Consider the following 27,455-nt stretch of genomic DNA (forward strand, 5'->3'; position numbering starts at 1 on the left):
TATCTCTATTTTTGCTGAATTGACATTGTTCTTTTTTTTTATGATTGAAGCAAATATATTAAATAATTTTAAAGAAATTACTGCCACGTTGTTTTTTCCAGAGAACAGATTAAATTCTTTTGAATTAATAAATCGATCCCCTTTACAAAAATTGTAATACCCAATATAATAAAGTCTATCAGGGATCAATTGATAGAATTCAGTAGAATCGACCAACATGTTGTTTAAAAAATTTACTTGAGGATTTTTATTATCTTTACAATTGCTGATCATTGGCAAATATTTAAAATATTTTCCGGTGAAGTAAGAAAATACAGGCTTTGGTTTTCTATTCCAACTTTCTTCACAGTCTATCTCATTTTGAAAAAGTTTTATATCTTTGATTTTGTTGGGTAAGGTAACACGTTCTAATCTCTGTTTGGGAATATTTAATTCTATTTCATCAAACACTTTTAGAACGTGTCGTCTAACCCTTTTTACAAATGCAGTGGGTCTCAATTTTTTCTGGTTTTGCAATAAAGAATGCTTAAGAAAGCCGAACCATCGTTCAATAAGTGCGTTGCTAACTCTTTTCTTTGTAATAATTGAAGACCATAGAGGATAAAGGGGCATATATCTATCCAAAATGATTTTTAAAAGTTTAAGGTTATAATATTTGTTTCTTATGCCATTTTCTAAATGCTCTTGATTTTTATATTTTTCGAAGATGTCAAAAAATAAGGCATAAAATTTGGAAGATTTCTTAAACTTGTTGACTGAAATTTCATCTGGTTGGTAGGCATAATCATTTGAAGGGGTTACTTTAATCTCGTCTTCGGCATCATCAATATTATTGAGAGTTTGAAAATACGCAATGGCTTCTTGGGTCAAAGAGGTTTCATATTTGGACGATAAAATAATAGTGGTTTGTCTGAACCACAATTCTGCTTCAGCTAAAGTTTTTAAATTAAAGGCTATTGCCAATATAGAGATAACTACTTTTATCACATGTCTATCCTGATAATGTTTTTTAACCAGAAGTACTAAATTTTTTATAAAGTGTGCACAACATAACGACAATTTGACACAGTTGCTGGGAAAGTTTCTTGAGTTATGGGCCACTTCATAACATATATTAATGTAATCTATTAACTCCATGGCATTAAATGCCCTTGAAGATGCATATAAAGTTGCGAAGCTGAAATCGGTCACAAAAATATCAAAATTTGGCAAAGATTTTTGTTTTTTGCAAAACTTTATATAGCGTAGAAAAAAATCGGCTATTGTAGATGAATCATGTTCACATGAAAGCATCTCAAAAATTGGACAAAACCTTGATTCGTTCAAACTCACAACTCCGCAGTAATACAATATCCTTTTATTATCCGTTTCCCTTACAACAGCTCCTGTAGCATCAAAATAGAGTACACGATCTCTTGAGTTTTTGGCTAATGTATTTTGCTCTGCACTAAAAATCTTTACATTTAATGGATTTGCAACCTGTTGAATAAAGTTTTTGTGATTTCTCATATATAAAAGTAGATCTAAAGTGCAGTCTTTATGCCGCGTTGACATGTTTTTTCCCTCAGAACGTATTTTTCGTAAGGTTGGTTCCATCTTGATTCCTTGTAAATTGCCTCTTTTGACAGCATCTTTATCGGCAATTGTTATTGCTTTCTGCCTATATTCAGAAGCGGTCATTCTTTTCAATTTATTCCTAAGTAAAGATCTATCTCGATATTTTACCTGGTCGGTCAATTTATATGGGTGGCAAAAGTTGAGTGACGTGCTAAAAACTTTGACAAGTATTTCGTTCTGAACAGTTCTCTTGATTTCGATTTTAAAATTTTTGCACATCCGTTTGTTATTTCGACAATATGCCAAAATAGTGAAAGGTAAATTATTTCTATATTTTACTCTATAAAATGCAATATTGCAACTGTTGTTGATGTTATTATAAATCAAATGTCTAAAGAAATTGGGGTACATGGTTGAAATCAATTTTCCATTTTTGATAATACTATTCCACTGACTTTTCGATACTATACATTCTCCCTCGAAAACACAACACTTAGAGTAATTTGTGCGTTCAATTTGTCCACAGCAAGAATCTTTTACGTTCTGACTACCTTTCGGAAGAATTTGACACGAGGCAACATTCTTGCCTAGATTTGAAAATTCCATGTCACTTACATACGAACTATCTGTTAGATTTTGTACATGGTCATCATTATTTGAAAATTTGTCGGATATTTCGGAACTAGGAGTGGTTTTAATGTCATCATCGGTATCATCTAGACAGGAGAAGTCAAAATTAGCATGCATTTTGTTGTCCTCATGATTAATATTTAAACTGCTCTTGAGTTCATTTGAAACATTATTGTCACTTTCAATAGAAATTTGAGTTTTAGTCGAAGGTGCAACTTTGGTATTATTATCGTCTTTAGTAGGCTTCCATTGTGCATCTTGATGCAAAGTAGATCCGTATTTTTCCTTTAGATTTTTTAAAATAGTGTAATTTTCATCCTCATTTCGAGTTTCTAATGAGGAAAGGTTCTCCCCAACTTTTTCAGAACGGAAAAATTGTTTAACATTTCCGGTATTTCTTTTTATTATAGAAAATATCCACTTTTTTTTATTAAGCCTCCTTTTTGGATCCATTATATGTTTAACTAAATTAGTATATAACTCATCTGTGTATGGGATAGTTAAGAGTCTTTCATAGCTGACATCCCCCATTATCATTTTAATATTAGCACAAATGTTTGCTACTTTTTGATCCATATTTGTACCTACAGAACTCTTTGTAATTTATCAAAACAAATATTTCGGAAACAAGTTTAGATTAAAAAAAACTAAAACCAAAAAATTTATAATTCTAAAACTAAATTAAAAGTATGAAAATTCTACTACTCTACTAACTCTAAACCTAATAATAAAACTAATTATAAAAACCTATTTAAAAAAATAGATAAAGATACAAGTCTGTATTGCAAATATGCAGGTAACACAGCACTCAATATAGCTAAACTCACATAACCGTACACATTTAATAAAACAAAATAAAAATACAAACAAAAAGTATAAAAAAAATGAAATACAGTTTGAGGAATATTGAAATTGTCAGACAATTACTGTACACTACCCAAAATGTAAAACTGCAAGCAAAAAGTCTATCATATACTCGATAGACGACAAGCCGAGAGCTCCCCTGAGGTAAACCTTTCCACATCACAGCAGAGATGCACCGCAGTGATATACCCGATTAGGAGCGGACGGCCGCGGCCCACTGTAGGACGCGACTTAATAAAATGATGTTTTTTTTTATATACGTATTATTATTATTTTGAAAAAAAAACGACTTTTTTATTTGACGAATTAACTACCTATTTATGACTTTAATATTGAACCTAATCAAATTTAAAAACTCTTTAAAGTGACATTTTGCCTTTATCAAGTTAATTTGTTTTTAATACGGCCTAAACATGGTGTATCTGGTTAACTGTATCATTGGTTTTATTTATACAATATCTTGATGTTAAGATTAATGTATAATTATTATTAGTAATATTATTAATGACTTAATTGTCTTATATAAATTTCAACTTGTCACTGGATTTAGATAATTTATTTTAATATCATTGAGAAGAGGGGGTGTTTCCCCCTTTCCTCCATGATTTTCCACAATTTTCCAGTTGGCATTATGTTTTCTATTAGATAATCAACAATCCCTGTAAATTTCAACTTGTCACAAGACTTAGTTAATTTTTTAGGGATATTTTAATATCATTGAGAAGAGGGGGTGTTTTCCCCTTTCCTCCATGATTTTCCACAGTTTGTCAGTTGGCATTCTGTTTTGTATTAGATGAACAACGTGTTCTGTAAATTTCAAATTGTCACAAGACTTAGATAATTTTTTAGGGATATTTTAATATCATTGAGAAGAGGGGGTGTTTTCCCCTTTCCTCCATGATTTTCCACAGTTTGTCAGTTGGCATTATGTTTTCTATTAGATAATCAACAATTCCTGTAAATTTCAACTTGTCACAATATTTAGTTAATTTTTTAGGGATATTTTAATATCATTGAGAAGAGGGGGTGTTTTCCCCTTTCCTCCATGATTTTCCACAGTTTGTCAGTTGGCATTCTGTTTTGTATTAGATGAACAACGTGTTCTGTAAATTTCAACTTGTCACAAGACTTAGATAATTTCTTAGGGATATTTTAATATCATTGAGAAGAGGGGGTGTTTCCCCCTTTCCTCCATGATTTTCCACAATTTGCCAGTTGGCATTATGTTTTCTATTAGATAATCAACAATTCCTGTAAATTTCAACTTGTCACAAGACTTAGATAATTTTTTAGGGATATTTTAATATCATTGAGAAGAGGGGGTGTTTTCCCCTTTCCTCCATGATTTTCCACAGTTTGTCAGTTGGCATTATGTTTTCTATTAGATAATCAACAATTCCTGTAAATTTCAACTTGTCACAAGACTTAGATAATTTTTTAGGGATATTTTAATATCATTGAGAAGAGGGGGTGTTTTCCCCTTTCCTCCATGATTTTCCACAGTTTGTCAGTTGGCATTATGTTTTCTATTAGATAATCAACAATTCCTGTAAATTTCAACTTGTCACAATATTTAGTTAATTTTTTAGGGATATTTTAATATCATTGAGAAGAGGGGGTGTTTTCCCCTTTCCTCCATGATTTTCCACAGTTTGTCAGTTGGCATTCTGTTTTGTATTAGATGAACAACGTGTTCTGTAAATTTCAACTTGTCACAAGACTTAGATAATTTCTTAGGGATATTTTAATATCATTGAGAAGAGGGGGTGTTTCCCCCTTTCCTCCATGATTTTCCACAATTTGCCAGTTGGCATTATGTTTTCTATTAGATAATCAACAATTCCTGTAAATTTCAACTTGTCACAAGACTTAGATAATTTTTTAGGGATATTTTAATATCATTGAGAAGAGGGGGTGTTTTCCCCTTTCCTCCATGATTTTCCACAGTTTGTCAGTTGGCATTATGTTTTCTATTAGATAATCAACAATTCCTGTAAATTTCAACTTGTCACAATATTTAGTTAATTTTTTAGGGATATTTTAATATCATTGAGAAGAGGGGGTGTTTTCCCCTTTCCTCCATGATTTTCCACAGTTTGTCAGTTGGCATTCTGTTTTGTATTAGATGAACAACGTGTTCTGTAAATTTCAAATTGTCACAAGACTTAGATAATTTTTTAGGGATATTTTAATATCATTGAGAAGAGGGGGTGTTTCCCCCTTTCCTCCATGATTTTCCACAATTTGCCAGTTGGCATTATGTTTTCTATTAGATAATCAACAATTCCTGTAAATTTCAACTTGTCACAAGACTTAGATAATTTTTTAGGGATATTTTAATATCATTGAGAAGAGGGGGTGTTTTCCCCTTTCCTCCATGATTTTCCACAGTTTGTCAGTTGGCATTCTGTTTTGTATTAGATGAACAACGTGTTCTGTAAATTTCAACTTGTCACAAGACTTAGATAATTTTTTAGGGATATTTTAATATCATTGAGAAGAGGGGGTGTTTCCCCCTTTCCTCCATGATTTTCCACAGTTTGTCAGTTGGCATTATGTTTTCTATTAGATAATCAACAATTCCTGTAAATTTCAACTTGTCCCAATATTTAGTTAATTTTTTAGGGATATTTTAATATCATTGAGAAGAGGGGGTGTTTCCCCCTTTCCTCCATGATTTTCCACAATTTGCCAGTTGGCATTATGTTTTCTATTAGATAATCAACAATTCCTGTAAATTTCAACTTGTCACAATATTTAGTTAATTTTTTAGGGATATTTTAATATCATTGAGAAGAGGGGGTGTTTTCCCCTTTCCTCCATGATTTTCCACAGTTTGTCAGTTGGCATTCTGTTTTGTATTAGATGAACAACGTGTTCTGTAAATTTCAAATTGTCACAAGACTTAGATAATTTTTTAGGGATATTTTAATATCATTGAGAAGAGGGGGTGTTTTCCCCTTTCCTCCATGATTTTCCACAGTTTGTCAGTTGGCATTCTGTTTTGTATTAGATGAACAACGTGTTCTGTAAATTTCAACTTGTCACAAGACTTAGATAATTTTTTAGGGATATTTTAATATCATTGAGAAGAGGGGGTGTTTCCCCCTTTCCTCCATGATTTTCCACAGTTTGTCAGTTGGCATTATGTTTTCTATTAGATAATCAACAATTCCTGTAAATTTCAACTTGTCACAATATTTAGTTAATTTTTTAGGGATATTTTAATATCATTGAGAAGAGGGGGTGTTTCCCCCTTTCCTCCATGATTTTCCACAATTTGCCAGTTGGCATTATGTTTTCTATTAGATAATCAACAATTCCTGTAAATTTCAACTTGTCACAATATTTAGTTAATTTTTTAGGGATATTTTAATATCATTGAGAAGAGGGGGTGTTTTCCCCTTTCCTCCATGATTTTCCACAGTTTGTCAGTTGGCATTATGTTTTCTATTAGATAATCAACAATTCCTGTAAATTTCAACTTGTCACAAGACTTAGATAATTTTTTAGGGATATTTTAATATCATTGAGAAGAGGGGGTGTTTCCCCCTTTCCTCCATGATTTTCCACAGTTTGTCAGTTGGCATTATGTTTTCTATTAGATAATCAACAATTCCTGTAAATTTCAACTTGTCACAATATTTAGTTAATTTTTTAGGGATATTTTAATATCATTGAGAAGAGGGGGTGTTTTCCCCTTTCCTCCATGATTTTCCACAGTTTGTCAGTTGGCATTCTGTTTTGTATTAGATGAACAACGTGTTCTGTAAATTTCAAATTGTCACAAGACTTAGATAATTTTTTAGGGATATTTTAATATCATTGAGAAGAGGGGGTGTTTTCCCCTTTCCTCCATGATTTTCCACAGTTTGTCAGTTGGCATTCTGTTTTGTATTAGATGAACAACGTGTTCTGTAAATTTCAAATTGTCACAAGACTTAGATAATTTTTTAGGGATATTTTAATATCATTGAGAAGAGGGGGTGTTTTCCCCTTTCCTCCATGATTTTCCACAGTTTGTCAGTTGGCATTCTGTTTTGTATTAGATGAACAACGTGTTCTGTAAATTTCAAATTGTCACAAGACTTAGATAATTTTTTAGGGATATTTTAATATCATTGAGAAGAGGGGGTGTTTTCCCCTTTCCTCCATGATTTTCCACAGTTTGTCAGTTGGCATTATGTTTTCTATTAGATAATCAACAATTCCTGTAAATTTCAACTTGTCACAATATTTAGTTAATTTTTTAGGGATATTTTAATATCATTGAGAAGAGGGGGTGTTTCCCCCTTTCCTCCATGATTTTCCACAATTTGCCAGTTGGCATTATGTTTTCTATTAGATAATCAACAATTCCTGTAAATTTCAACTTGTCACAAGACTTAGATAATTTTTTAGGGATATTTTAATATCATTGAGAAGAGGGGGTGTTTTCCCCTTTCCTCCATGATTTTCCACAGTTTGTCAGTTGGCATTCTGTTTTGTATTAGATGAACAACGTGTTCTGTAAATTTCAACTTGTCACAAGACTTAGATAATTTCTTAGGGATATTTTAATATCATTGAGAAGAGGGGGTGTTTCCCCCTTTCCTCCATGATTTTCCACAATTTGCCAGTTGGCATTATGTTTTCTATTAGATAATCAACAATTCCTGTAAATTTCAACTTGTCACAAGACTTAGATAATTTTTTAGGGATATTTTAATATCATTGAGAAGAGGGGGTGTTTTCCCCTTTCCTCCATGATTTTCCACAGTTTGTCAGTTGGCATTATGTTTTCTATTAGATAATCAACAATTCCTGTAAATTTCAACTTGTCACAATATTTAGTTAATTTTTTAGGGATATTTTAATATCATTGAGAAGAGGGGGTGTTTTCCCCTTTCCTCCATGATTTTCCACAGTTTGTCAGTTGGCATTCTGTTTTGTATTAGATGAACAACGTGTTCTGTAAATTTCAAATTGTCACAAGACTTAGATAATTTTTTAGGGATATTTTAATATCATTGAGAAGAGGGGGTGTTTCCCCCTTTCCTCCATGATTTTCCACAATTTGCCAGTTGGCATTATGTTTTCTATTAGATAATCAACAATTCCTGTAAATTTCAAATTGTCACAAGACTTAGATAATTTTTTAGGGATATTTTAATATCATTGAGAAGAGGGGGTGTTTTCCCCTTTCCTCCATGATTTTCCACAGTTTGTCAGTTGGCATTCTGTTTTGTATTAGATGAACAACGTGTTCTGTAAATTTCAACTTGTCACAAGACTTAGATAATTTTTTAGGGATATTTTAATATCATTGAGAAGAGGGGGTGTTTCCCCCTTTCCTCCATGATTTTCCACAGTTTGTCAGTTGGCATTATGTTTTCTATTAGATAATCAACAATTCCTGTAAATTTCAACTTGTCACAATATTTAGTTAATTTTTTAGGGATATTTTAATATCATTGAGAAGAGGGGGTGTTTCCCCCTTTCCTCCATGATTTTCCACAATTTGCCAGTTGGCATTATGTTTTCTATTAGATAATCAACAATTCCTGTAAATTTCAACTTGTCACAAGACTTAGATAATTTTTTAGGGATATTTTAATATCATTGAGAAGAGGGGGTGTTTTCCCCTTTCCTCCATGATTTTCCACAGTTTGTCAGTTGGCATTCTGTTTTGTATTAGATGAACAACGTGTTCTGTAAATTTCAACTTGTCACAAGACTTAGTTAATTTTTTAGGGATATTTTACTATCAATGAGAAGAGGGGGGTGTTTCTCCCTTCCCTCCGTGATTTTCCACAGTTTGTCAGTTGGCATTCTGTTCTGTTTTAGATAAACAACGTTTTCTGTAAATTTCAACTTGTTATATTTCAAATACAAAATTTTAATGAGTAATAACACGTGGCTGTTGTTAGGTAAACTTGGCAACATTGATCGATTTTAACATTGTAGTGGGGTGAAGGGGAAACAGTCGAGCGCCAGGAAGCGCTGGTATGTAGGCGCTAACTTCACACAACTTATATTTACTTACTCCCAAGAAGAGTTTTTACAAGAACACTACAAAAGCCAACTTTATTCAAGCCAGTGGTTCTCGAAGAAACATGGATATAGAGTAAAGGCGGTCTATTTAGCAGAAGCTGACAAGGTGAGTTACCTAATATTATAAAAAGGACTCAGGTAGAGGTATTAATGAGCTGCTAATACTAAATAGCTTATGTTTTAGGTACCTTTATTTGCCTAATCTGGAGCTTGAGCTTGAGATTGCTTATCATGCTTTGAAAGGGTCCAAATTTAAAAAGTCCCATTATCAATTGCTCTAAAAGACTCGGAACAAAAGGTGTTTGAAACTATGGTTATAATGGTGTTGTCAAAATCCATATGCAGAGTGTTGAAAAAACAAATTTCTAATAAGTTTCAGGTAATATTAGAAAGATACAAGTTACTTCATACATAAATTTGATCAAATGCCATTATTTTGCAGAATTAGCACTTATAAATTTTGCCGTATCTTCTCTGACTATAAGGCTAGAAACAGATGGTGCTAGTGTTAAATATTTTTCCATCAGATAGTATGTTAAATTACTATTTTAATTGTATTATTTACACATTATGAAATATACAAATAAAATCTTTAAAAAGTACACTCAAGTTTCTTTTTTATCTAAGAAGTCTAGTTTTCTTCATAAACAATCATAAAATTAGATAATTTCTTTAACTGAGGTACCTACCTGCTCTTACAATAAATTGAACTGAAATTGAAAAAACATGTTAGATAAATCACACAACAAAACCAAATTGATTTGTATTTAATGCTGGGTAAATTTACAAAAGAAAATAAATAAGCAATCTATATCACAAAACCAAGAAGCAAGTTCTTAAAACACCAACAGTTAAAACACTGCTTTAGGATTTAAGAGTCCCCAGGATACACACATTGCCTTTCCTTTCTTGCAAATTTTATGGAATAATTCTTGAAACGTTGGTATTGGGCTGTTAATGACTCGTTTGAATGCACCTATCTGTGATGTTCTTTCCAGATAATTTAAATTGAATGTGGTTGTTGTTCCCAAGCCAAAGTTTGATTGGAACTTTCCGCCTTTGTTTACCACCAAATGTTGCAAGTTTTCCAGTTTGGTAAAGAAAAATCTTAAATTCTACGAAGGTCTCGCAATAACAACACTAATTAATAAACTTAAACAACCCTAAACTACTTTTCTTCTTTTGGTTTTACGGCCTTAAGCTGCCAGGACTATACGGCAAAACCCTAAACTAAGTTTTTCTTTCTTCTGTTTGTAGTTTTTGGTGTTTTTCAACTTTTTAAAATTCCTAACCTCAAAATGTTGTTTAGAATGTTTAGCCGACTGTCAGTTGGAACTGTGCCCTATGTTGCCACATCTTCCACGAGCAGATGTGAACCTGGTGTATTGTTGGTTGCAGTAATAAACGGACTGATGAATTATACAGATTTCGAAAAAAAAAGAAGCATTTATTGCATGCAAAACATGTGAGATTCTTAGAATGTTTTTTTTCAAAACAATATATGGTCGAGGGCATTAATGAGAGCGATGCACGTCATTGACGTTTAACGCGCCACGTTGCCAGATGTTTAGTTTCTTCATTAAAACCTGAACTTTACATAAATTTTGTTTTTATTTACTTCATATATAGAAGTTGAGGCAGTTTTTTAACAGATAATTTTGAATAACATTATTAGTCAATATTCAGGTTTATTTCCTAATCCTTTTGAAAATTGCTAAAACTATCTTGTGCTTCTAGAACTAACAATTATTATACTACTTATAATTAGTTTAAAAATCTGCATAATTGCAAATAAGTAATAATTACATAAATATTTTAACTTGAATGTGCAATATAGTAATAGAGCAATATTAACAAGCAGATCTAATATCTAATTAGTTTAGTTTTAATTTTTTTTTTTTTTTCGTCTCCCTTTATTGAATCAGTGTCATTCCAAAAAAAATTCCGTTTATGGTTTTCCTTCCTTGTAATAGGTCAATCCATTTTTAAACAATAAAAGTTATGTAGATGTAAGTAACAAAAAAATCTGTTCTTTTTTTACGTACGCATTTTTAACTCTTACATTTTGAAAATACATGTGCAATTTACTTAATAACCTAAAAATAGAAATGTTACATTAATCTGAAAAATTATCCTCACTGCTTGAATCATCCTGTTGGTCGTCTACACATACAGGGTGTCCCACGACGAAAGACATCGATTGATATTGGAAAAAGTATAAATAGGAGAGTTTTGAAAATTTGGCAGGATACTGATGTGGGCATGCCCAATCCAACTAAAATATTTTCAAGATGGTTGCACTTCCGTTTATACCGGAAGTCGATCACAACTTTCTTATTTTAAATAGAACACCCTATATATTATTACATATTTGGATTCCTCACAAAATTCTGACCAACTTTTGTATAGAATGCCCTATGCCTATCTCTAGCCGTTTTCGAAATATTTGATGTTGTTCCAAAAAAGTGACAGTTGCCACGCTCAACATATTTTTGTACTATGTTAAAACCGTATTTAATTTTGCAATGAAACTTTGGATTATTGTAAATAAAGGATCGTTTTATTAAACTGAGGGTGCGTAATGACTCATTTGTATACAGGGTCGTCAAAAAAAAATCATAAACTTGCCACTAAAAAGAATGAAAAATCTCAAGTTTTTTAAATAGAAACCCACATTTTTTATGACGGAATCATTTTGAGCATTAAAAATTACTATAAGTTTCAATTTACTTGCCTATACCTAAATCCAACCCATTTCGTTTTATTTGAGAATAAACATTTTTTTATTATGCTGCACGGTTGGGATTATGTGGTGTTCTAGTTGGTCATGCTTTTGACACACGGTGATATTGGAGACCTGCAGGGCATGTTAATAACACTAGTTTTGAGTGTTTTGACAACTGCAAATATGCCGTCGCGGTTACGTTATTCAAACCAAGATTACTTAAGTCTGTTTATTATTTACGGAGAATGTGATAAAGTTCTGAGTAGAACATGTGAGGTATTTGCTGCTCGTTATCCAGAAAAACCAAAGCCATCACCAAAAGCTGTCAAGCAAATAATTGAAAATTTTAAGAATACCGGATCTGTGAAGATAAAAGCTATTAAAACAAAACCAATCCTTAATAATACAAATGTAGAAATTGCAATTTTGGGCTATTTTGTTGCAAATCCAACTTCGTCAATAAGACAAGTTTCCGTAGAATCAGGAATATCCAAAAGCTCAATTCAAAGGATCCTGAAGAAACATAAAATTCACCCTTTTTCATTTAAATTAGAGAGAGAAATTTTCAAGAAATCTGAAATTTTTATAATAAAAAATGTTTATTCTCAAATAAAACGAAATGGGTTGGATTTAGGTATAGACAAGTAAATTGAAACGTATAGTAATTTTTAATGCTCAAAATGATTCCGTCATAAAAAATGTGGGTTTCTATTTAAAAAACTTGAGATTTTTCATTTTTTTAGTGGCAAGTTTATGATTTTTTTTTGACGACCCTGTTTACAAATGAGTCATTACGCACCCTCAGTTTAATAAAACGATCCTTTATTTACAATAACCCAAAGTTTCATTGCAAAATGAAATACGGTTTTAACATAGTACAAAAATATGTTGAGCGTTGCAACTGTCACTTTTTTGGAAAAACATCAAATATTTCGATAACGGCTAGAGATAGGCATAGGGAATTCTATACAAAAGTTGGTCAGAATTTGGTGAGGAATCCAAATATGTAATAATATATAGGGTGTTCTATTTAAAATAAGAAAGTTGTGATCGACTTCCGGTATAAACGGAAGTGCAACCATCTTGAAAATATTTTAGTTGGATTGGGCATGCCCACATCAGTATCCTGCCAAATTTTCAAAACTCTCCTATTTATACTTTTTCCAATATCAATCGATGTCTTTCGTCGTGGGACACCCTGTATAATCAGTGGTTGTATTTCTTTTCTGTCCATAACCTGCTCTCTATTGTACCATTTCATAATTTCTTCCTCTGTATGACGAGTACTATTTTTCCATACGGCTGGTGTCACGGTTGTTAAATCTTCCTTCCACATATTAAGAGCGTTATCAATAGATCTGAAACATCATAGCTGGTAAAACTAGTTATAGAGACTTTAGACAAATTTTACCTGCCATCCCTGCCAATATGCATATTATAGTAGTTTTTGGACACTCCCCATATCAGTTCAATTGCATTGAAAATGCAGTGATATGGGGGTAAACGAAGAATCGTATGGCCATGTTGCTCTGCTATCTAGTCAATAAGGTATAGCTTCTGAGGTTTGTTCCTATAAATACTTAATTTAAGCAACTGAACAGGTGAATGAATGGTTATCAACATCTCACCGCTTTACCAGTCCTAATAATTCATTTTTAAAGGCATCTGGGTTAAAGTTGACGTTCTCACTTCTTAACCATTCCTGTATACTTGCTTTATTCCAACTGCTGTTTGGAATTTTTTTGATTAATTGATTGTGGTAGGGTGCATTATCCAAAACAATGGCGGAAGGCTGGGTTAAACTTGGCATCAATTCTTCTTGAAACCATTTTAGAAAATTTTCCTGGTTCATCTCACCATGATAATCCCCAGACTGGCTCTTTGAAGCAAATATGAGCTCAGCACCCGGAATAAATCCATTTTCATTACCCGCATGAAGAATAATGAATCTAAATGTTCCAGTAGCATTAGTTTCAACATCTAATACATAAATCATAATTTCCAAATGGGATTCTGACAAAAAGCATCAAGATTAGTATCATGCAAAACTAAAAACAAAAAGATACGCATTTTCTAAAAAAATATAGTTAAATTTTGACTTAAAGAGTTTTGCTTGTAGCTAACCTTTTGCCATCTACCCTGGTGCTCTTCACACTATGTTTGCTTTCATCCTGCCAGGAATGGCCTGGGGTCCCTTTATTTCTACATACCTGCGTAAGAATTGAATTCTTTTAAAAGCTATATCAGGAAGTTCCATTAATCCTTTTCGGGGGCAATCTCTTAACCACTTAAACCCAATTTTATGAAGCACTTTACACAATGATTTTAATCCACCAACAGAAATTTCTTTACTCCTTAACTTTTCATAAATACTTTCCCTGGTTATGTGTTCTTCTACAAAAAAGTGTTACCAAAACATTAATGAACAGGACATAAAATAAACAAAACAACTTACTTTGTTCATACATCTCATATATGGAGTTGCGAATAGCTGCAACATCAATATTGGCAATGTCCGTAATAGACTTTGGCCTACCTGGAATTTTCTTTGGTGAACTTAACGGAATGCTTTGCTTGACTTTCTGTGATATAGCACTTACTGTAGAAACACCAAGCCCAAGTGCTTCAGCTACACGCTAAAAATACTGTTGGTAAAAAAAAAACTCTTATTGCAATAATTTTAGTTTTACTTCTCTCACAGCAGCCAAAGGGATAAAAGGACCTCCGTGATCTCCTTCACGTTCAAAAAATGATAATAAAGCAGCGACAAACTGCTGGCTTTGTTTATTTAAAGCCATGTTTATTAACATACAACACTCACTCTTAAACACCAAAATAATAAGTAATATTAATATGTACACAGACACACACCAACGAACTAAATAACTATTAACTACTGCAATAAATATTGCCAATTAACCGTAAAAACACTTGAATAATATGAGATATATCCAGAAAATTCTCAAGTTGTTAAAATTAGTTGTCTCTCTGTAAGCAGTTTTTAGTCAAATCATTTGTGCAAGTCATCAACAACAAAAACAAAAACAGCAAACGGTCAAGCAATCTGGCAACAACGCACACAAATCGTTAAACGCCAAGATCGAGAAGGTCAGGTTTGTATCAAAATTGCGTTCATTTAATAAGCGCGTGTTAGAAAGAGAGCGCTACAGGTCGCAACTAATCGCTAAGAAATATACACTGATGACGTGCATCGCTCCCATTAGTGCCCTCGACCATGTTTTCATTTATTATGAATTCCATGTTTAATCTTAAAATAGTCACGTGACCATTTGTAAACTAAAAAACGGTCACGTAATCTTTAAAAGTAAATTTAATCATTGAAAATAGTCACGTGACCCGTTAAATAATATTTTGTCATTTACAGTCACGTGATCTTCAGGGTTCAATTTTGGCATTAAAAAATAGTCACGTGACCTTTAAAAAATTAGTTTGATTATCGAAAATCGTCATGCGACTTTATAAACTGTAAAAAGAGTCACGTGACTCTTCAAATAATATTTTAAACATCTAAAACAGTCACGTTACCTTTAGGATTCCAGTTTGACGTGACCACGTTGTGAATTGAAAATGCAATATAAAGAGAGTAACGACACACGGTCTTTAAAAATATCAGTTTAAACTGAAAAACGAGCACGTGATCCTTTATATAACATTTTGACATTCAAAACTGTCATGTGACGTTATAAAATCCATTTTTCATCTTAAAAAAGTCACGTGACCTTTAGGATCCGTTTTGAAGTTAAAGAAGAGTCACGTGGACTAAAAATTAAATTTAATTATTGAAAATCGTCACGTGGCCATTTGCGCATTAAAGGGAGTCATGTAATTTAAAAAATCTCAGTTCAAACTGAAAAACGGTCACGTGACCCATTAAACATTATTTAGCTATTTACAGTCACGTGACCTTCAGGATTTCGGTTTGGCATTAAAAAAGAGTCACGTGACCTTTGAAAATATATTTATTATCGTTTGTATTTTGTCGACTCTGAGTTTTGTTTTCACTTACACTCACTACTCCACTGTGGGCTACTACTTTTCGATATTTATTATTGAAAATCGTCACGTGACCATTTGCATATTATAAGGAGTTACGTGACTCTTCAAATAATATTCTGACATCTAAGACAGTCACGTGACCTTTAGGATTTCGTTTTGACGTTAAAATAATTGAAAATTGTCACGTGGCCATTTGCACTGTAAAAAGGGTCACGTGTCTTTAAAAATATCAGTTTAAACTAAAAAACGATATAGTGATCCTTTAAATAACATTTTGACATTTAAAACTATCATGTGACATTATAAATTCCATTTTGAATCTTAAAAGAGTCACGTGACCTTCAGGATCTGTTTTGACCTTAAAAAAAGAGTCACGCGATTTAAAAAAATAATCTCAACATAAAAACTGTCACGTGACGTTAAAAATGACATTTAAATTTTTACATAATAATTTAATTCTCGTACAATTAGATACATGATTTAGTGTGTCAGTTTAAAACTATAAAAACGGTCACGTGGCCTTTAGGATTCTGTTTTGACGTTAAAAAAGAGTCCCGTGATTTTTAATCTGTATCTGTATTTTATGTGTATCTTTATTATCGATACCTCAAATCATAAATTCTTATCTTATTCGTAACTTAACTCAAATTTATTTGAAAAAATCAAGCTTTCTTACGCAGTTCAGATGGGATAGCAAAAGAAAGCGGATTATAGGAAATACTGCAAAAGTTGGCAACTAGGTCTGCAATGACGAGCTGTATTAGCGCCATCTCTTACCTACAACTGAAGCGGCCAAAATACATTAGGAAGTGCTTGAAGCGTAAACGGCTTCCTTTTTGGCTGCCACTTTAATTACATTGCGCTGATTGACTGTTCTTATCATTTGGTCTATGGTATAAGCTTGTTTTTGCCTTTTCATAAAAATATATCAATTAAAAGAGAATAGTGTTAATACATTTAATTAAACGGGTATTTTTCAGTAATATGTAGCAACAAATTAGAGAAACGACGTTGAGCAGTACCGCCATATTATCGTTCCCACATACAACAAACAGATAAACAGGTCATTGTTGCTGATACGGTTGCTCGACAACCGCTTATACAGGGCAGGCTAAAAGTTTAAATTTTCTCATTTTTGTTTGTGTTTTACGACGAAAGGGCTCAAGTTAGAGATCTGGAAAAAATACAGAAAACTAGTCCGTAATAGGTAGTACAACTTTCATTAATACGATTTTTCGTCATCAAAATCAGTCAATCAAATAAACCGCAAAAAAATCAAAACCGTTTTCCCATGTTAATCTTCTATATCCAGGGTGCTCTTGGACATCTGGTATGTTGGTCAGCATACTCTTCTAAAAATGGTGACTGCATGGCGCCTAACCGTCTGAGGTACTGTTTAAAAAGTGCCCAAAATCCTTTAATTTGATTAGTGCAGACACCATCCAGGTCAGAGGATCAACAGAATTTCTCGAATGGTTGACTGTTTTGTGTATATAGGGAGATACTCCGCCCAAGCTACCCAGACTGGAATATCCCCTCTAACAATCCCCGATCCAGGCAAGACGTGGTCGTAAAAATGACTTTTATTAATGTTTCGGCAGAACGGTTTGGATTATACGATCGAGATTAAATTTTCTTTTTGTAACTACCGATTCATCAATTTGAATCGTATGTCCAACACCACTTTAGTTAAATAAAATAATCACAGTATGCTATACATATTATGTTAAAAAAATGTTCTACTACGAAACCTAATCTATAGAATTCATCCATGTTCAATAATTTCCATGAACAAATATCTCTAAAAAAACGAAATTTCTGTATCCTAGCAATTCTGGAACAACGTGCCGAAGTGGCTGCAGATACTGCTCTAATTTGGCATGCCCACTCCCACATAAAGAACAGTACCGTCCTTATCGGAATACGGCAGTTCAAAAAAAGAACCACATAAAATTGATTTTAAGGCGCGACATTTCGGGCACCGGAATGTGCATCCTAATGGAACCGCCTCTCTTGTTTGGATAATAAAATATGGCCGACAATTTCTTTTCTGGCATCTTAGGCGGATTCGAAGAAGCCCTCTTCTCCTTAGCTCCTTAACTCCTCATCATTTTTGTTAAGTATTTGAAATGACTGAAATACGTTATGAACCTCCATTGCGCACACACAACTTCTAATAATTTTTTATTTTTTTTGGTATTGCGAACATTAATAATATGAATGGAATGGAATGAATGGAATAGTTACACTCAGTATAATACATGCACTTCAAAGCTTTCCATTTATTTTTAAATATTAAATATATAGAAAGATGGTCGGAAAGAAATTTTGTCTCGTTGTCATGATCTACCCACATCAGGTCATGTTGGGATATTTAAGACTTTTTGGAGAATAGCAGAACGTTATTATTATTGGCAACAAACAACAACTGTAATTAAATTGCATGTTATTGTTATTACAAGACTAAAACAGTATACGAACTTTAGCAGTATACTTCTCTCTTTCTATTGAATCGTGTTTGACCCAATTCAAAACTGCAGTAAGTACTTCTTCTTCTGACTTTACATTCAACTGGCTGTTTGAAACTAACTCGAAAACCTGTTGATGTAGAATACTTAAAATATCGAATTTTGCTTTAGAGGAAATACTTTAAAACTAACTTCTTCAAACGGAAGTGACAGAAACTCTTCAGTTGCTATAACTTGTGGAAAGTTTTGTAAGACGTATACGTGCGATTGATGGTGCAAATCCTTGCAGGAATGTGTATCTGAAAATATTAAATATTGTTTCCTTTTCGTTATTTTTCTGAAAGTTATTCAAATAATTTAAAAAATCAATCGACCTCATGCATTATTGTCCTGATAATGCTATTGGTATCTTAATTACTATTTACCAACTATTCATCAACATACCTGCAAAACTTCTTATTCCGAGACAGTTTGAGGGATGCAACTGCTTTAATAAAAATGTACAGCATGCTTCTCTAACGTCTTCCATTTGAAGCAGGCTACTTGCTGGTAATAGTATCTATAAAAGGTTTTACTAATTTAACATTTGAACCCCAGAGTAACTATTTATGCACCAAAGGCATAAATAGGTGGATGTTTATGACCTGAGGGCGACGATTTTACTGGCCCAAGAGTTTTAAGGTCGCCCAGTCAGGGCATAAACATCTGGTAATGTCCATAGTGAATAGGTACCAAATTGTATGTTAGACCAGTTCTTTACTTTAATTAACACTGTACTGTTACTACTAATTACAAAATCAAGAAATTGCAATGACAAATTATTATTAAAATAGCCATACTGTAGATAGGTCTATGTTAGGTAATTTTATACCCGCGAGGAAATAAAGTAGGTGCATGTTTATGTATTTGGTACCTAAGTAATACAAACACAATCATAAATTGTTCAAACATAAAATTACTTAAATACCTGGGCATTATCGACAGTAATAGTAATCTGGCCAGTGTATGCGTAATCTAAGAGTAAATCCACAGCTGTAGCGTCCATATCAACCATGGTTATTTCACTTTGGGATTGTTTTTTCATCTCTCCTATAATTATGAAACACCTTAAACAAGGCACCTATTGAATGGTTTAAAAAAGTGCTTACCGTTGAACATGGTGAAAAAATAAGGGCTAACTGAAGCCAACACTACTTTGTGTGCGCTAAACTTTTCTGTTCCTATTTTTAATATTACATCACATAACTAAAACAAAAACTGTGTGTATTGCGTGTCTATATTATGTTATTTTAGATAAAAAAAATGAGTGCAACTTTAATAACATAACCACATGTTTGTTTGTTACCATTTTGGCTAAATTTGTAATTTTATAGAAATATTGCATGTATTAAGAAAAACTCACAGAAGTGAAGTCTGAATAAAAGGGTCTATAAGCGGTGCAAATGGCTGTTCCTTGTGAAACTATACATAGTAGAACCTTGGAGATCTCACTCAGAACGCTACTGAGCTCGGTCCTTAAGGTATTTAAGGGGAAGGTGCCAATATCCGAAGAACAGCAAGAATTTAGGTTTAATAGATCAACGGTGGACGCAAAATTCATATTACGCCAAATGATAGAAAAATCGATAGAATTTAACAAGCCTCTCTTTGTTTGTTTTGTGGATTTAACAAAGACATTTATAGAGTCCGACTAGATGGCGTAATTAAGATTCTAGACCAGAACAATATTGATTACCGGTACCAAAAAATTATACCAAGACCTGAACAGCAAAAGTAGAACAAGACCAAAAACGAACGATGGACTGTCTGAGGAAGTGCAAATCAATACGAACCTACTACAAGGGGATAACCTTAGTCCTACCCTGTTCAACATCATTATGAACCAAATCATTGAAAATATTAAAAAAGTGAACGCTAAATATGGGATAGGCAATTGCACCATTAAAATATTATGCTATGCAGATGATGCAATCCTCATAGCAGAGAACAAATACTACCTACAACGTCTGTAATATAAGACGAAAGTAGCAGCACACAAATTTACACAAAAACCAGAGCTGAAACATCAACAACAAAAAGTGTTACAATCACAAGTGGAATAAGAAGCGAGGCTATCAAAGAAGAACTAGAACATAATACAGGATATGGTAAGATGGGCTAGAACACGCAAAAGGTGCTGGACCCAAACAATACAAAATGATCCAGTAGATGTCTTGTGGATAAATTAAGTACTTATTGTAAAATCCACTGGATAGTTATTTAATGGTGGAAGATATCTAGTAGATGTCTATTGGAACTGGATCATATCGTTGCACAAATGTATATGTCTTACAGAAAGCTACAAAAGCTATTTACGTGATATCTCGCACGGATAATTATTAGATATATGGTATCTATATCTAATAGTAATAATTGATTGATCTACAGGATTTGTCAAAAGTTGTCTGAAAGAAATAGAAATCTGACATTTACAAATGGTAAATCAAATAATCATCCTATACATTATGAACCAATGATCCCTACCCTAGTAATCCCTACCTTGGAAACGGTGTAGGTTATAGTGTTCATAACAACCTGAGGGCATATAGACGGGCATTATAGGCGGGCGTTATCCTTCGAGTGGGGCACTTTTTTAGGGAAATAACCATAAAAATACATGAAAGCTGTTTCTTTAGAGCAATCAGCCTAAATGGAATATTTTCTTAAATTTTTTTAGAGAGACTTACTCTCAAAATTATTCTTGTTGACGCTTTGTAACTCGTAATTGTTACTATAGAACAGTTCGCTCTTTATATATTTTATATAAATTAATACTCCGGATGGGCGGTTTTTTCTTCTGTAAGTGATATTAAATTTAAAAAATGGACTAATAACCACACAGAAACAATAAAATGCTTAAGAAAATATAAACGTAATTAAAATGTTATCTTTAGAATGTAAGTATTGCTTTAAAAAAAAAAATAAAAAATTATGAAAAAGCTTAGTTTTGTTCTTGCTAGTTCACCTAACCAAGAACAAAATATAGTTCCATAGATATTAGATTGTTCTGAAAGTTCTTATAAAGAGCATGCATTTTGTATGGACATTTCGATAAGGGTCGACATCACGACATCATAAAAACCTCACGTTTAAAGTCTATAACTTTTCAATACAAACTGAACTTCTGTGATAATAATGTGCATTTACATAGATTTTTTAGTGCCAAAAAGTACCCCAAGTAAAAGGCTCAAAGTCTGTATCGTTTGCGGTGTTTGTTAATATTGAAGAAAATAATAGCAAGTAGTAATTACCTGTCCATGTTGCCTCATTCGTTGTATATTACCTAGTGCATTTACACTATATTTGGCGTTTTTAAGACAATAATCCTTATTGGTAAACGGTGGCAAATCTATCCCTTCGGAGGTTATTTCCGAGGTAGTCTCAGGTAAGATGTTATTCATCATTGTCGGTTTTATATAGTCTTCAGATCTGAAAGTAAATAAAGTATGTTCAATATTTATATTCCTAATTAATTCGCCAGTTTCACTTTATAAGTTAACAGGTTAATTTTGCAAAATATAGAGATTTTTTATTTTATACACCATTTGGTAGCCCCACTTTCTAATGGTTTAAAAATGACAAAATTAAAAAAACTGACATAGTCATATCTTAAAGTAGGTACTTTCGTAACTACTCATTCAAAAACTTATCTGCAATATTAACTTTGTGGTGTGTTCTGTAAGTTTTTAGGTAAATAATCCAGGGAAAGTCCACGATTATTAGAACCGGACAAACAGGACCGAGAAATCACTCAATTTTTTGTAAATCACAACCAAATCGTAATTCCTTTACCTCAAATAGTTTTTTTTAGTTTTGTTCTGAAAAACCTGACAAAGGAAGAGTACGGATCATCCCACATATTTTTTTTATTTCATATTTGATTAGGACACAAAAAAATATGAAATACGTATTTTATTATTTTTCAAAATACTAAGTAAAATAGCGTCAATACAAAATAGTGCGCTAAAATATATATTTAAAAATGCTATCAAAATCTTTTATACAAGTCTTGTTCAAGCATACACTATTATTCAGAAAACAACTCAACAAAATGTTTGCCTTGTCACTTTTAAAACTTCAGTTTGAACAAATTGATACGGTTTTGAACAAAATGTTTGTTCAATAGACACCAGTCTTATCGATTAGATAAGATAGCATTTGTCGGTCCTTAATCTCCATTTATTGCCTAATAAATTTTATCTAATTGCCATTTACAAATACAAACATAAATCATCTACAAAGCCGCCCAAGATTATGTACTACACGATAATAAATTTCCCTTACGATAGTGGTGCCATCTGGTGGCGAGGCTAAGTACTTATCGGACCACCCTCGTATATCATTCTGAAAATTTTTAGAAGTTTTTAAAAATTGCACAAGGCTCTAGAACAATCTGGCAAGTTTTAGAAGCTTCTACAAAGATTTCGAAATCTTTGGGACGTTGCAAAACTGTGGCACTGTAGCACGTGGAAGATCTGGAAGGTTTTGAAAAATGTGGCCATCTAGTTAAATAGTGTTCTAGAACCGCGTGACAATTGTCACTAACATCAAAACTGTCAAACTGTACTCAAAAGTTGTAAAAATCAGAATTAAAAAAAGTTTTCTTGCAGTATCCGATATAAAACGTGTTTTTGAGATTTATAACAGTTATTTTGGTAGTGGCCACGCGACTGCCTAGCTAAATTATCCTCTGCAACCACGTGATATCTGTCACTAATGTCAAAATTGACAAATTTTGTATAGAATCTGCAAGAATTACAGTTTAATACGGTTTTTTTACAGTTATTGAAACAAGACGTGTGTCTGAGATTTATGATAGTTATATTGACAATTGTCACGTGACAATCTAGTTAAATATCGTTCTAGAACCACGTGACAATTATCACTATCATCAAAACTGTCAAACTGTACTCAAAAGTTGTAAAAATCAGAGTTAAAAAAAGTTTTCTTGCAGTAATCGATATAAAACGCGTTTTTGAGATTTATAACAAGTATTTTGATAGTGGCCACGTGATATCTGTCACTAATGTCAAAACTGTCAAACTATTCAATAGTTGCAAAAATCAGAGTTAAAAAAGATTTCTTGCAGTATTCGATATAAAACGTGTTTCTGAGATTTATAACAGTTATTTTAATAGTGGTCACGTGACTGTCTAGCTAAATTATCTGCTAAAACCATGTGATATCTGTGACTAATGTCAAAACTGTCAAAATTTGTTACGTGACCGTGTAGTTCAATAGTGTTTTAGAACCACGTGACAACTGTCACTAACGTGAAAGCTGTCAAACTGTACTCAAAAGTTACAAAAATCAGGGTGAGAAAAATATTTCTTGCATTATTCGATATGAAACTTGTTTCTGATATTTATAACAGTTATTTTGATAGTGCCACGTGACTGCCTAACTAAATTATCCTTTGAAACCTCGTGATATCCGTCACTAATGTTAAAACTGTCAAATTTTGTCTAGAATACGCAAGAATTACAGTTTAGTACGGTTTTTTATAGTTATCGAAACAAGACGTGTGTCTGAGATTTGACCATCAAGATAAATAGTGTTCTAGAACCACGTGACAATTGTTACTAACATCAAAACTGTCAAACTGTACTCAATAGTTGTAAAAATCAGAGTTAAAAAAAGTTTTTTTACAGTATTCGATATAAAACGTGTTTTTGAGATTTATAACAGTTATTTTGAGGCCGTGTGACTGCTTAGGTAAATTATTCTCTAAAACCACGTGATATCTGTCAGTAATCTAATGTCAAAACTTAGAAAACAGGAAAAAATTAAAATCTGTATTTTTGAAATATGGTTTATAGAGCGAATTGGTATTATTTTTCGATGTAGAATCGATGATTAAAATGTTTCACAATCATTAATAAACACCCTGTATACTAATGTAAAATGAAATTTGTTTGTTTTTTGATCTACCGTTATCTACCGTTTTTGACCGATTATTCTACCGCCATTAATTATTTTGACTTGGCAACACTGCCTCTAGGACCATTTTGCAACTTTCATAGACCTCTAAATGCTACTGAGAATACATGGTATATAAACATTGATTGGTTGGTCATATACTATACAGGGTGGACCATAAGTAATGGGACATATAGCTGCAGCATATTCCCGACATCAAAATAATACGATTTAGCTAAATTGTCCTATACCGAATGTTAATATTAAGAAAGATACAGGGTGTGAAAGTTGAAATTTTGTTCTTGATTTTTAATCATATCGTCTAGGTCTTTTGATATAAGTTAAGAGAGTTTTGACAGCCGGTAAATACGATGCTTTCATCTATTTTGAAGTAGCTAATAGGGGGCGCTACCTATAACCTTTTCAGCTGCTGAATCGGACATAATTTCAAAATATGATTGCAATATTATATACATTAAATATCTCGAAAACGGTCAACTTTTAGGATCTAAAACTAGTTCACCTTTTTTACATAGAAAACATATTAGAACCATATTTTGAAGTCGTATGTTCGTTTCAGTTGCGTAAAAAAAGGTTTAAGTCTTTTTAAGCAGCTGAAATGGTTACAGGTAGCGCCCCCTATTAGCTACTGCAAAATAAATGAAATCGTATTTACCGGAGGTCAAAACCACATTAGAATGGCACAACACTGGAATCGATCTTTGCCGGTTTTGAGACGAAATAATACAATTTGCCACAGATTGACAATAAACTAGTCAAATTCAGCGACCAATGTAGTCCCAACAGACGTAGAATGGCTCAAAAGTAAAGTAACAAATATGCATACTAGAACAACAGGGGAATCGATCTTTGCCGGTTTTGAGACACAAATTTTCAGTTATTTATATGAAAAGACCTTGATGATCGATAAAAAATCAAGAACAAAATTTCAACTTTCACACCCTGTATCTAATTTAGCTAAACCGTATTATTTTGATGTCAGGAATATGCTGTAGCTCCCATTACTTATGTCCCATAACTTATGGTCCACCCTGTATAATGTATCCTCTAACGCCGCATTCGTTTTCGCGCTCCATGGAGTGAGCAGAGCGTTTTTGACGTCACAATGTCGTAATTTGGCAAAACCATAATTTGACCAGTTGTCAAATTACGTCATTATGACGTCAAAAACGCTCTGCTCCCTCCATGGAGTTTGAAAACGAATGCGGCCTTAGCCTCTGCCTTAAGTTATAACCTAAAACTATAATCATGTTCACACTTTGTTTCATGTTGTTTTAAACTTGTATGTTTTATGCGTTCTCCGTCGTTTGCTTGCGATATCTTTTTTGATAGAGTGGAAAATTTTTTAAACAAATTACCATTAAATTCTAGTGTAATATTGTGCGGAGATTGGAATATAGATTATACTCATGCCAGTTTGTGGGCGGTGCAGCACCTTGATTACGTGTGTTCTAACCTCTGCGATAGTTCGGTTGTTTGTATTGTTAAAGATGCGGATCTCTCGGACCATGAGGCCGTGCTTTCTAATTTCATTCTTGCAAAGCCCAAGAGGAAAACTATTAAGAAATTGCAACGTTTGTTCACAAAAACGAATTTTATCAATTCAGCGTGGAATGGACTGCCATTCATGGCAATTGCTTGCTGCTTGACTTCCATACAAGGCTTCAATCTATTTTTAACAGATCCTTTCCCCTGAGTAAAAGTAAAAGTAAAATACAAAAGCAGCCTTGGACTACCAAAGGACTAAAGACGTCCTCTAATAATATGAGATGTCTACACAAACTTGAAAAATACTTTATAACTAACAATTTATTTGTATACAGCAATAGGAGTGATAGGGCTAGCAATAAGCAAATGGAAATAGGGTCTATTGTTAATCAGTTTAGGGGAGCAAAACATGATGGAGTATGCTCGAGGGTCGATTTGCCTGCTGAGACACTCAATACTTTTACTACTCCATTGCTCCGAGCAATGCCAACTCAGTGAATGTTATAATTATTGTCGCGATCCTTCGGTGGACGTATTTCCGTTTCAGGTTTCGTACCAGTGGATGTCGCAGAATTAAGAATCACTTTTGCTGAAATAAAAAATAAGAGTGCAGTGGGCTGGGACGGAGTATCTGTCAAAATCTACGAGCATCTTCCTGACGAATCGTTAACTTCCAGTTAACGAATCGATTTTTTGCGGTTACTTTCCTTCTTTTTTGAATCTGCAACAGTACTACCATTGTTCAAGGGTGGTGACTTGGCTTCTAGTTATAGGCCGATTTCTTTGCTGCCCCCGATGGGCAAGATTATTGAGAAAATTATGAAGAAAAGGATCAACGGTTTCTTGGAGAAGCATGGGGTCCTGTCTCCGACTCAATTTGGTTTTCAGTCGGGTTTGGGCACTATGTTTGGGGTCCTGTATGTGGGTATAAATGAGGGTGAGGTGGCGTCAGCTGTCTTTGTTGACTTCACTAAAGCCTTCGACTGTGTTTCCCATTTGACCTTACTTGTGAAGCTCGAGAGGTGCGGTTTTAGGGGTTTTATTTTGGACTGGTTCAGATCAAGTTTGTTTGAACGATCACAGGTTCAGATTTCAGGATGAGGAGTCTGGTAGAGGAGAGCTTGTTGCTGGGATCGATTTTGGGTCCAATCTTGTTTTTGGTGTCGGGTAAATCATTGACATACAAAAGGAAGTAAAGAAGGAAGATGTATATCTTTTGCAGATGACACTGCGATTGTGTGGCGCCACAGAAATCCTCTAGTGTTGGAAGAAATGGTGCTCAGAGACCTGGCTGCAGTCAAATTGTTGTGTTCGACTCATTCCCTTACTTTAAATCTAAGGAAAACTAACATAATAAACTTTAAATGCTCTATTCATGGCTCATTTGATAACACAACAATTGCGAGCTTGGAATCGGCGAAGTTATTTGGGACTGAGGTTGGATGAGGGACTTAAATTTGACCAGCATGTTTTGCAATTAAAAGGTGAACTGGCTGCTTCTTGCTATGCTGTTAGAAGCACAAGGAAAATGCTAGGATCTCGGGTTGCTAAGAGTGTATACTTTTCTCTTGTGGAGTCTCACTTGCATTGCTTTTTGGGGAAATTGCTCGGCCAGCCTGTTTCTGGCTGTTCTCCGTTTGCAAAAGCGCGCAATTGGTTTGGACCCTCGAGGTTCGTGCAGGGACCATTTTGGA

The 27,455-nt window shown here is 33.3% G+C and overlaps 3 protein-coding genes and 2 long non-coding RNA genes across 12 annotated transcripts in view; 2 read left to right on the forward strand and 3 right to left on the reverse strand.

Moving 5' to 3' along the window:
* LOC145726389 (kelch-like protein 17) overlaps positions 1 to 27,455 on the reverse strand; it is a 91,970-nt gene that overhangs the window by 23,385 nt on the left and 41,130 nt on the right. The window lies entirely within an intron of this gene.
* The window catches only part of LOC145726410 (uncharacterized), a 68,375-nt gene that overhangs the window by 14,229 nt on the left and 26,691 nt on the right, over positions 1 to 27,455 (forward strand). The window lies entirely within an intron of this gene.
* LOC145726449 (uncharacterized) lies at positions 8,826 to 9,685 on the forward strand. Its single transcript, XR_014177604.1, has 3 exons — positions 8,826 to 9,190; positions 9,269 to 9,463; positions 9,527 to 9,685. It is a non-coding gene; the product is annotated as an uncharacterized LOC145726449 (long non-coding RNA).
* LOC145726447 (uncharacterized) lies at positions 9,836 to 15,037 on the reverse strand. Of its 8 annotated transcripts, none has more exons than XM_081975520.1 (7): positions 14,500 to 15,037; positions 14,410 to 14,445; positions 14,265 to 14,345; positions 13,934 to 14,203; positions 13,438 to 13,822; positions 13,221 to 13,379; positions 9,836 to 13,167 (listed from the first exon to the last, which is right to left on the reverse strand). In XM_081975520.1, exons 4-6 carry the CDS (start codon positions 13,941 to 13,943, stop codon positions 13,346 to 13,348), a joined length of 429 nt encoding a protein of 142 aa, XP_081831646.1. In that variant the 5' UTR covers positions 13,944 to 14,203; positions 14,265 to 14,345; positions 14,410 to 14,445; positions 14,500 to 15,037; the 3' UTR covers positions 9,836 to 13,167; positions 13,221 to 13,345. The 8 variants fall into 7 exon arrangements, with proteins under 8 accessions (XP_081831646.1, XP_081831647.1, XP_081831641.1 ...); XM_081975521.1 differs by having other exon boundaries at positions 13,438 to 13,857; XM_081975515.1 differs by having other exon boundaries at positions 9,836 to 11,247; positions 13,007 to 13,167; positions 13,438 to 13,857; positions 14,265 to 14,445.
* LOC145726397 (kelch-like protein 17) lies at positions 15,736 to 20,604 on the reverse strand. The gene is made up of 6 exons (XM_081975448.1): positions 19,443 to 20,604; positions 19,262 to 19,383; positions 18,739 to 18,853; positions 18,487 to 18,593; positions 18,308 to 18,424; positions 15,736 to 18,254 (listed from the first exon to the last, which is right to left on the reverse strand). The coding sequence occupies exons 1-6, from the start codon at positions 19,450 to 19,452 to the stop codon at positions 18,201 to 18,203; spliced, it is 525 nt and encodes a 174-aa protein (XP_081831574.1). The 5' UTR covers positions 19,453 to 20,604; the 3' UTR covers positions 15,736 to 18,200.

This window comes from Ips typographus, linkage group LG3, assembly GCF_016097725.1.
Source record: "Ips typographus isolate SLU linkage group LG3, UJ_Ityp_2.0, whole genome shotgun sequence".
NCBI classification, from domain to species: Eukaryota; Metazoa; Arthropoda; class Insecta; order Coleoptera; family Curculionidae; genus Ips; species Ips typographus.

Coding starts and splice junctions, on each gene's coding strand:
- LOC145726447 (XM_081975517.1), bottom strand. CDS start 14,619: ATGTTAATAAACATGGCTTTAAATAAACAAAGCCAGCAGTTTGTCGCT. Junction 14,446..14,499: donor CTTTGGCTGCTGTGAGAGAA/GTAAAACTAAAA, acceptor CAGTATTTTTAG/CGTGTAGCTGAAGCACTTGG. Junction 14,204..14,264: donor ATATGAGATGTATGAACAAA/GTAAGTTGTTTT, acceptor ACTTTTTTGTAG/AAGAACACATAACCAGGGAA.
- LOC145726397 (XM_081975448.1), bottom strand. Junction 18,854..19,261: donor TTACTGTCGATAATGCCCAG/GTATTTAAGTAA, acceptor AACCTTTTATAG/ATACTATTACCAGCAAGTAG. Junction 18,594..18,738: donor CGGAATAAGAAGTTTTGCAG/GTATGTTGATGA, acceptor TAATATTTTCAG/ATACACATTCCTGCAAGGAT.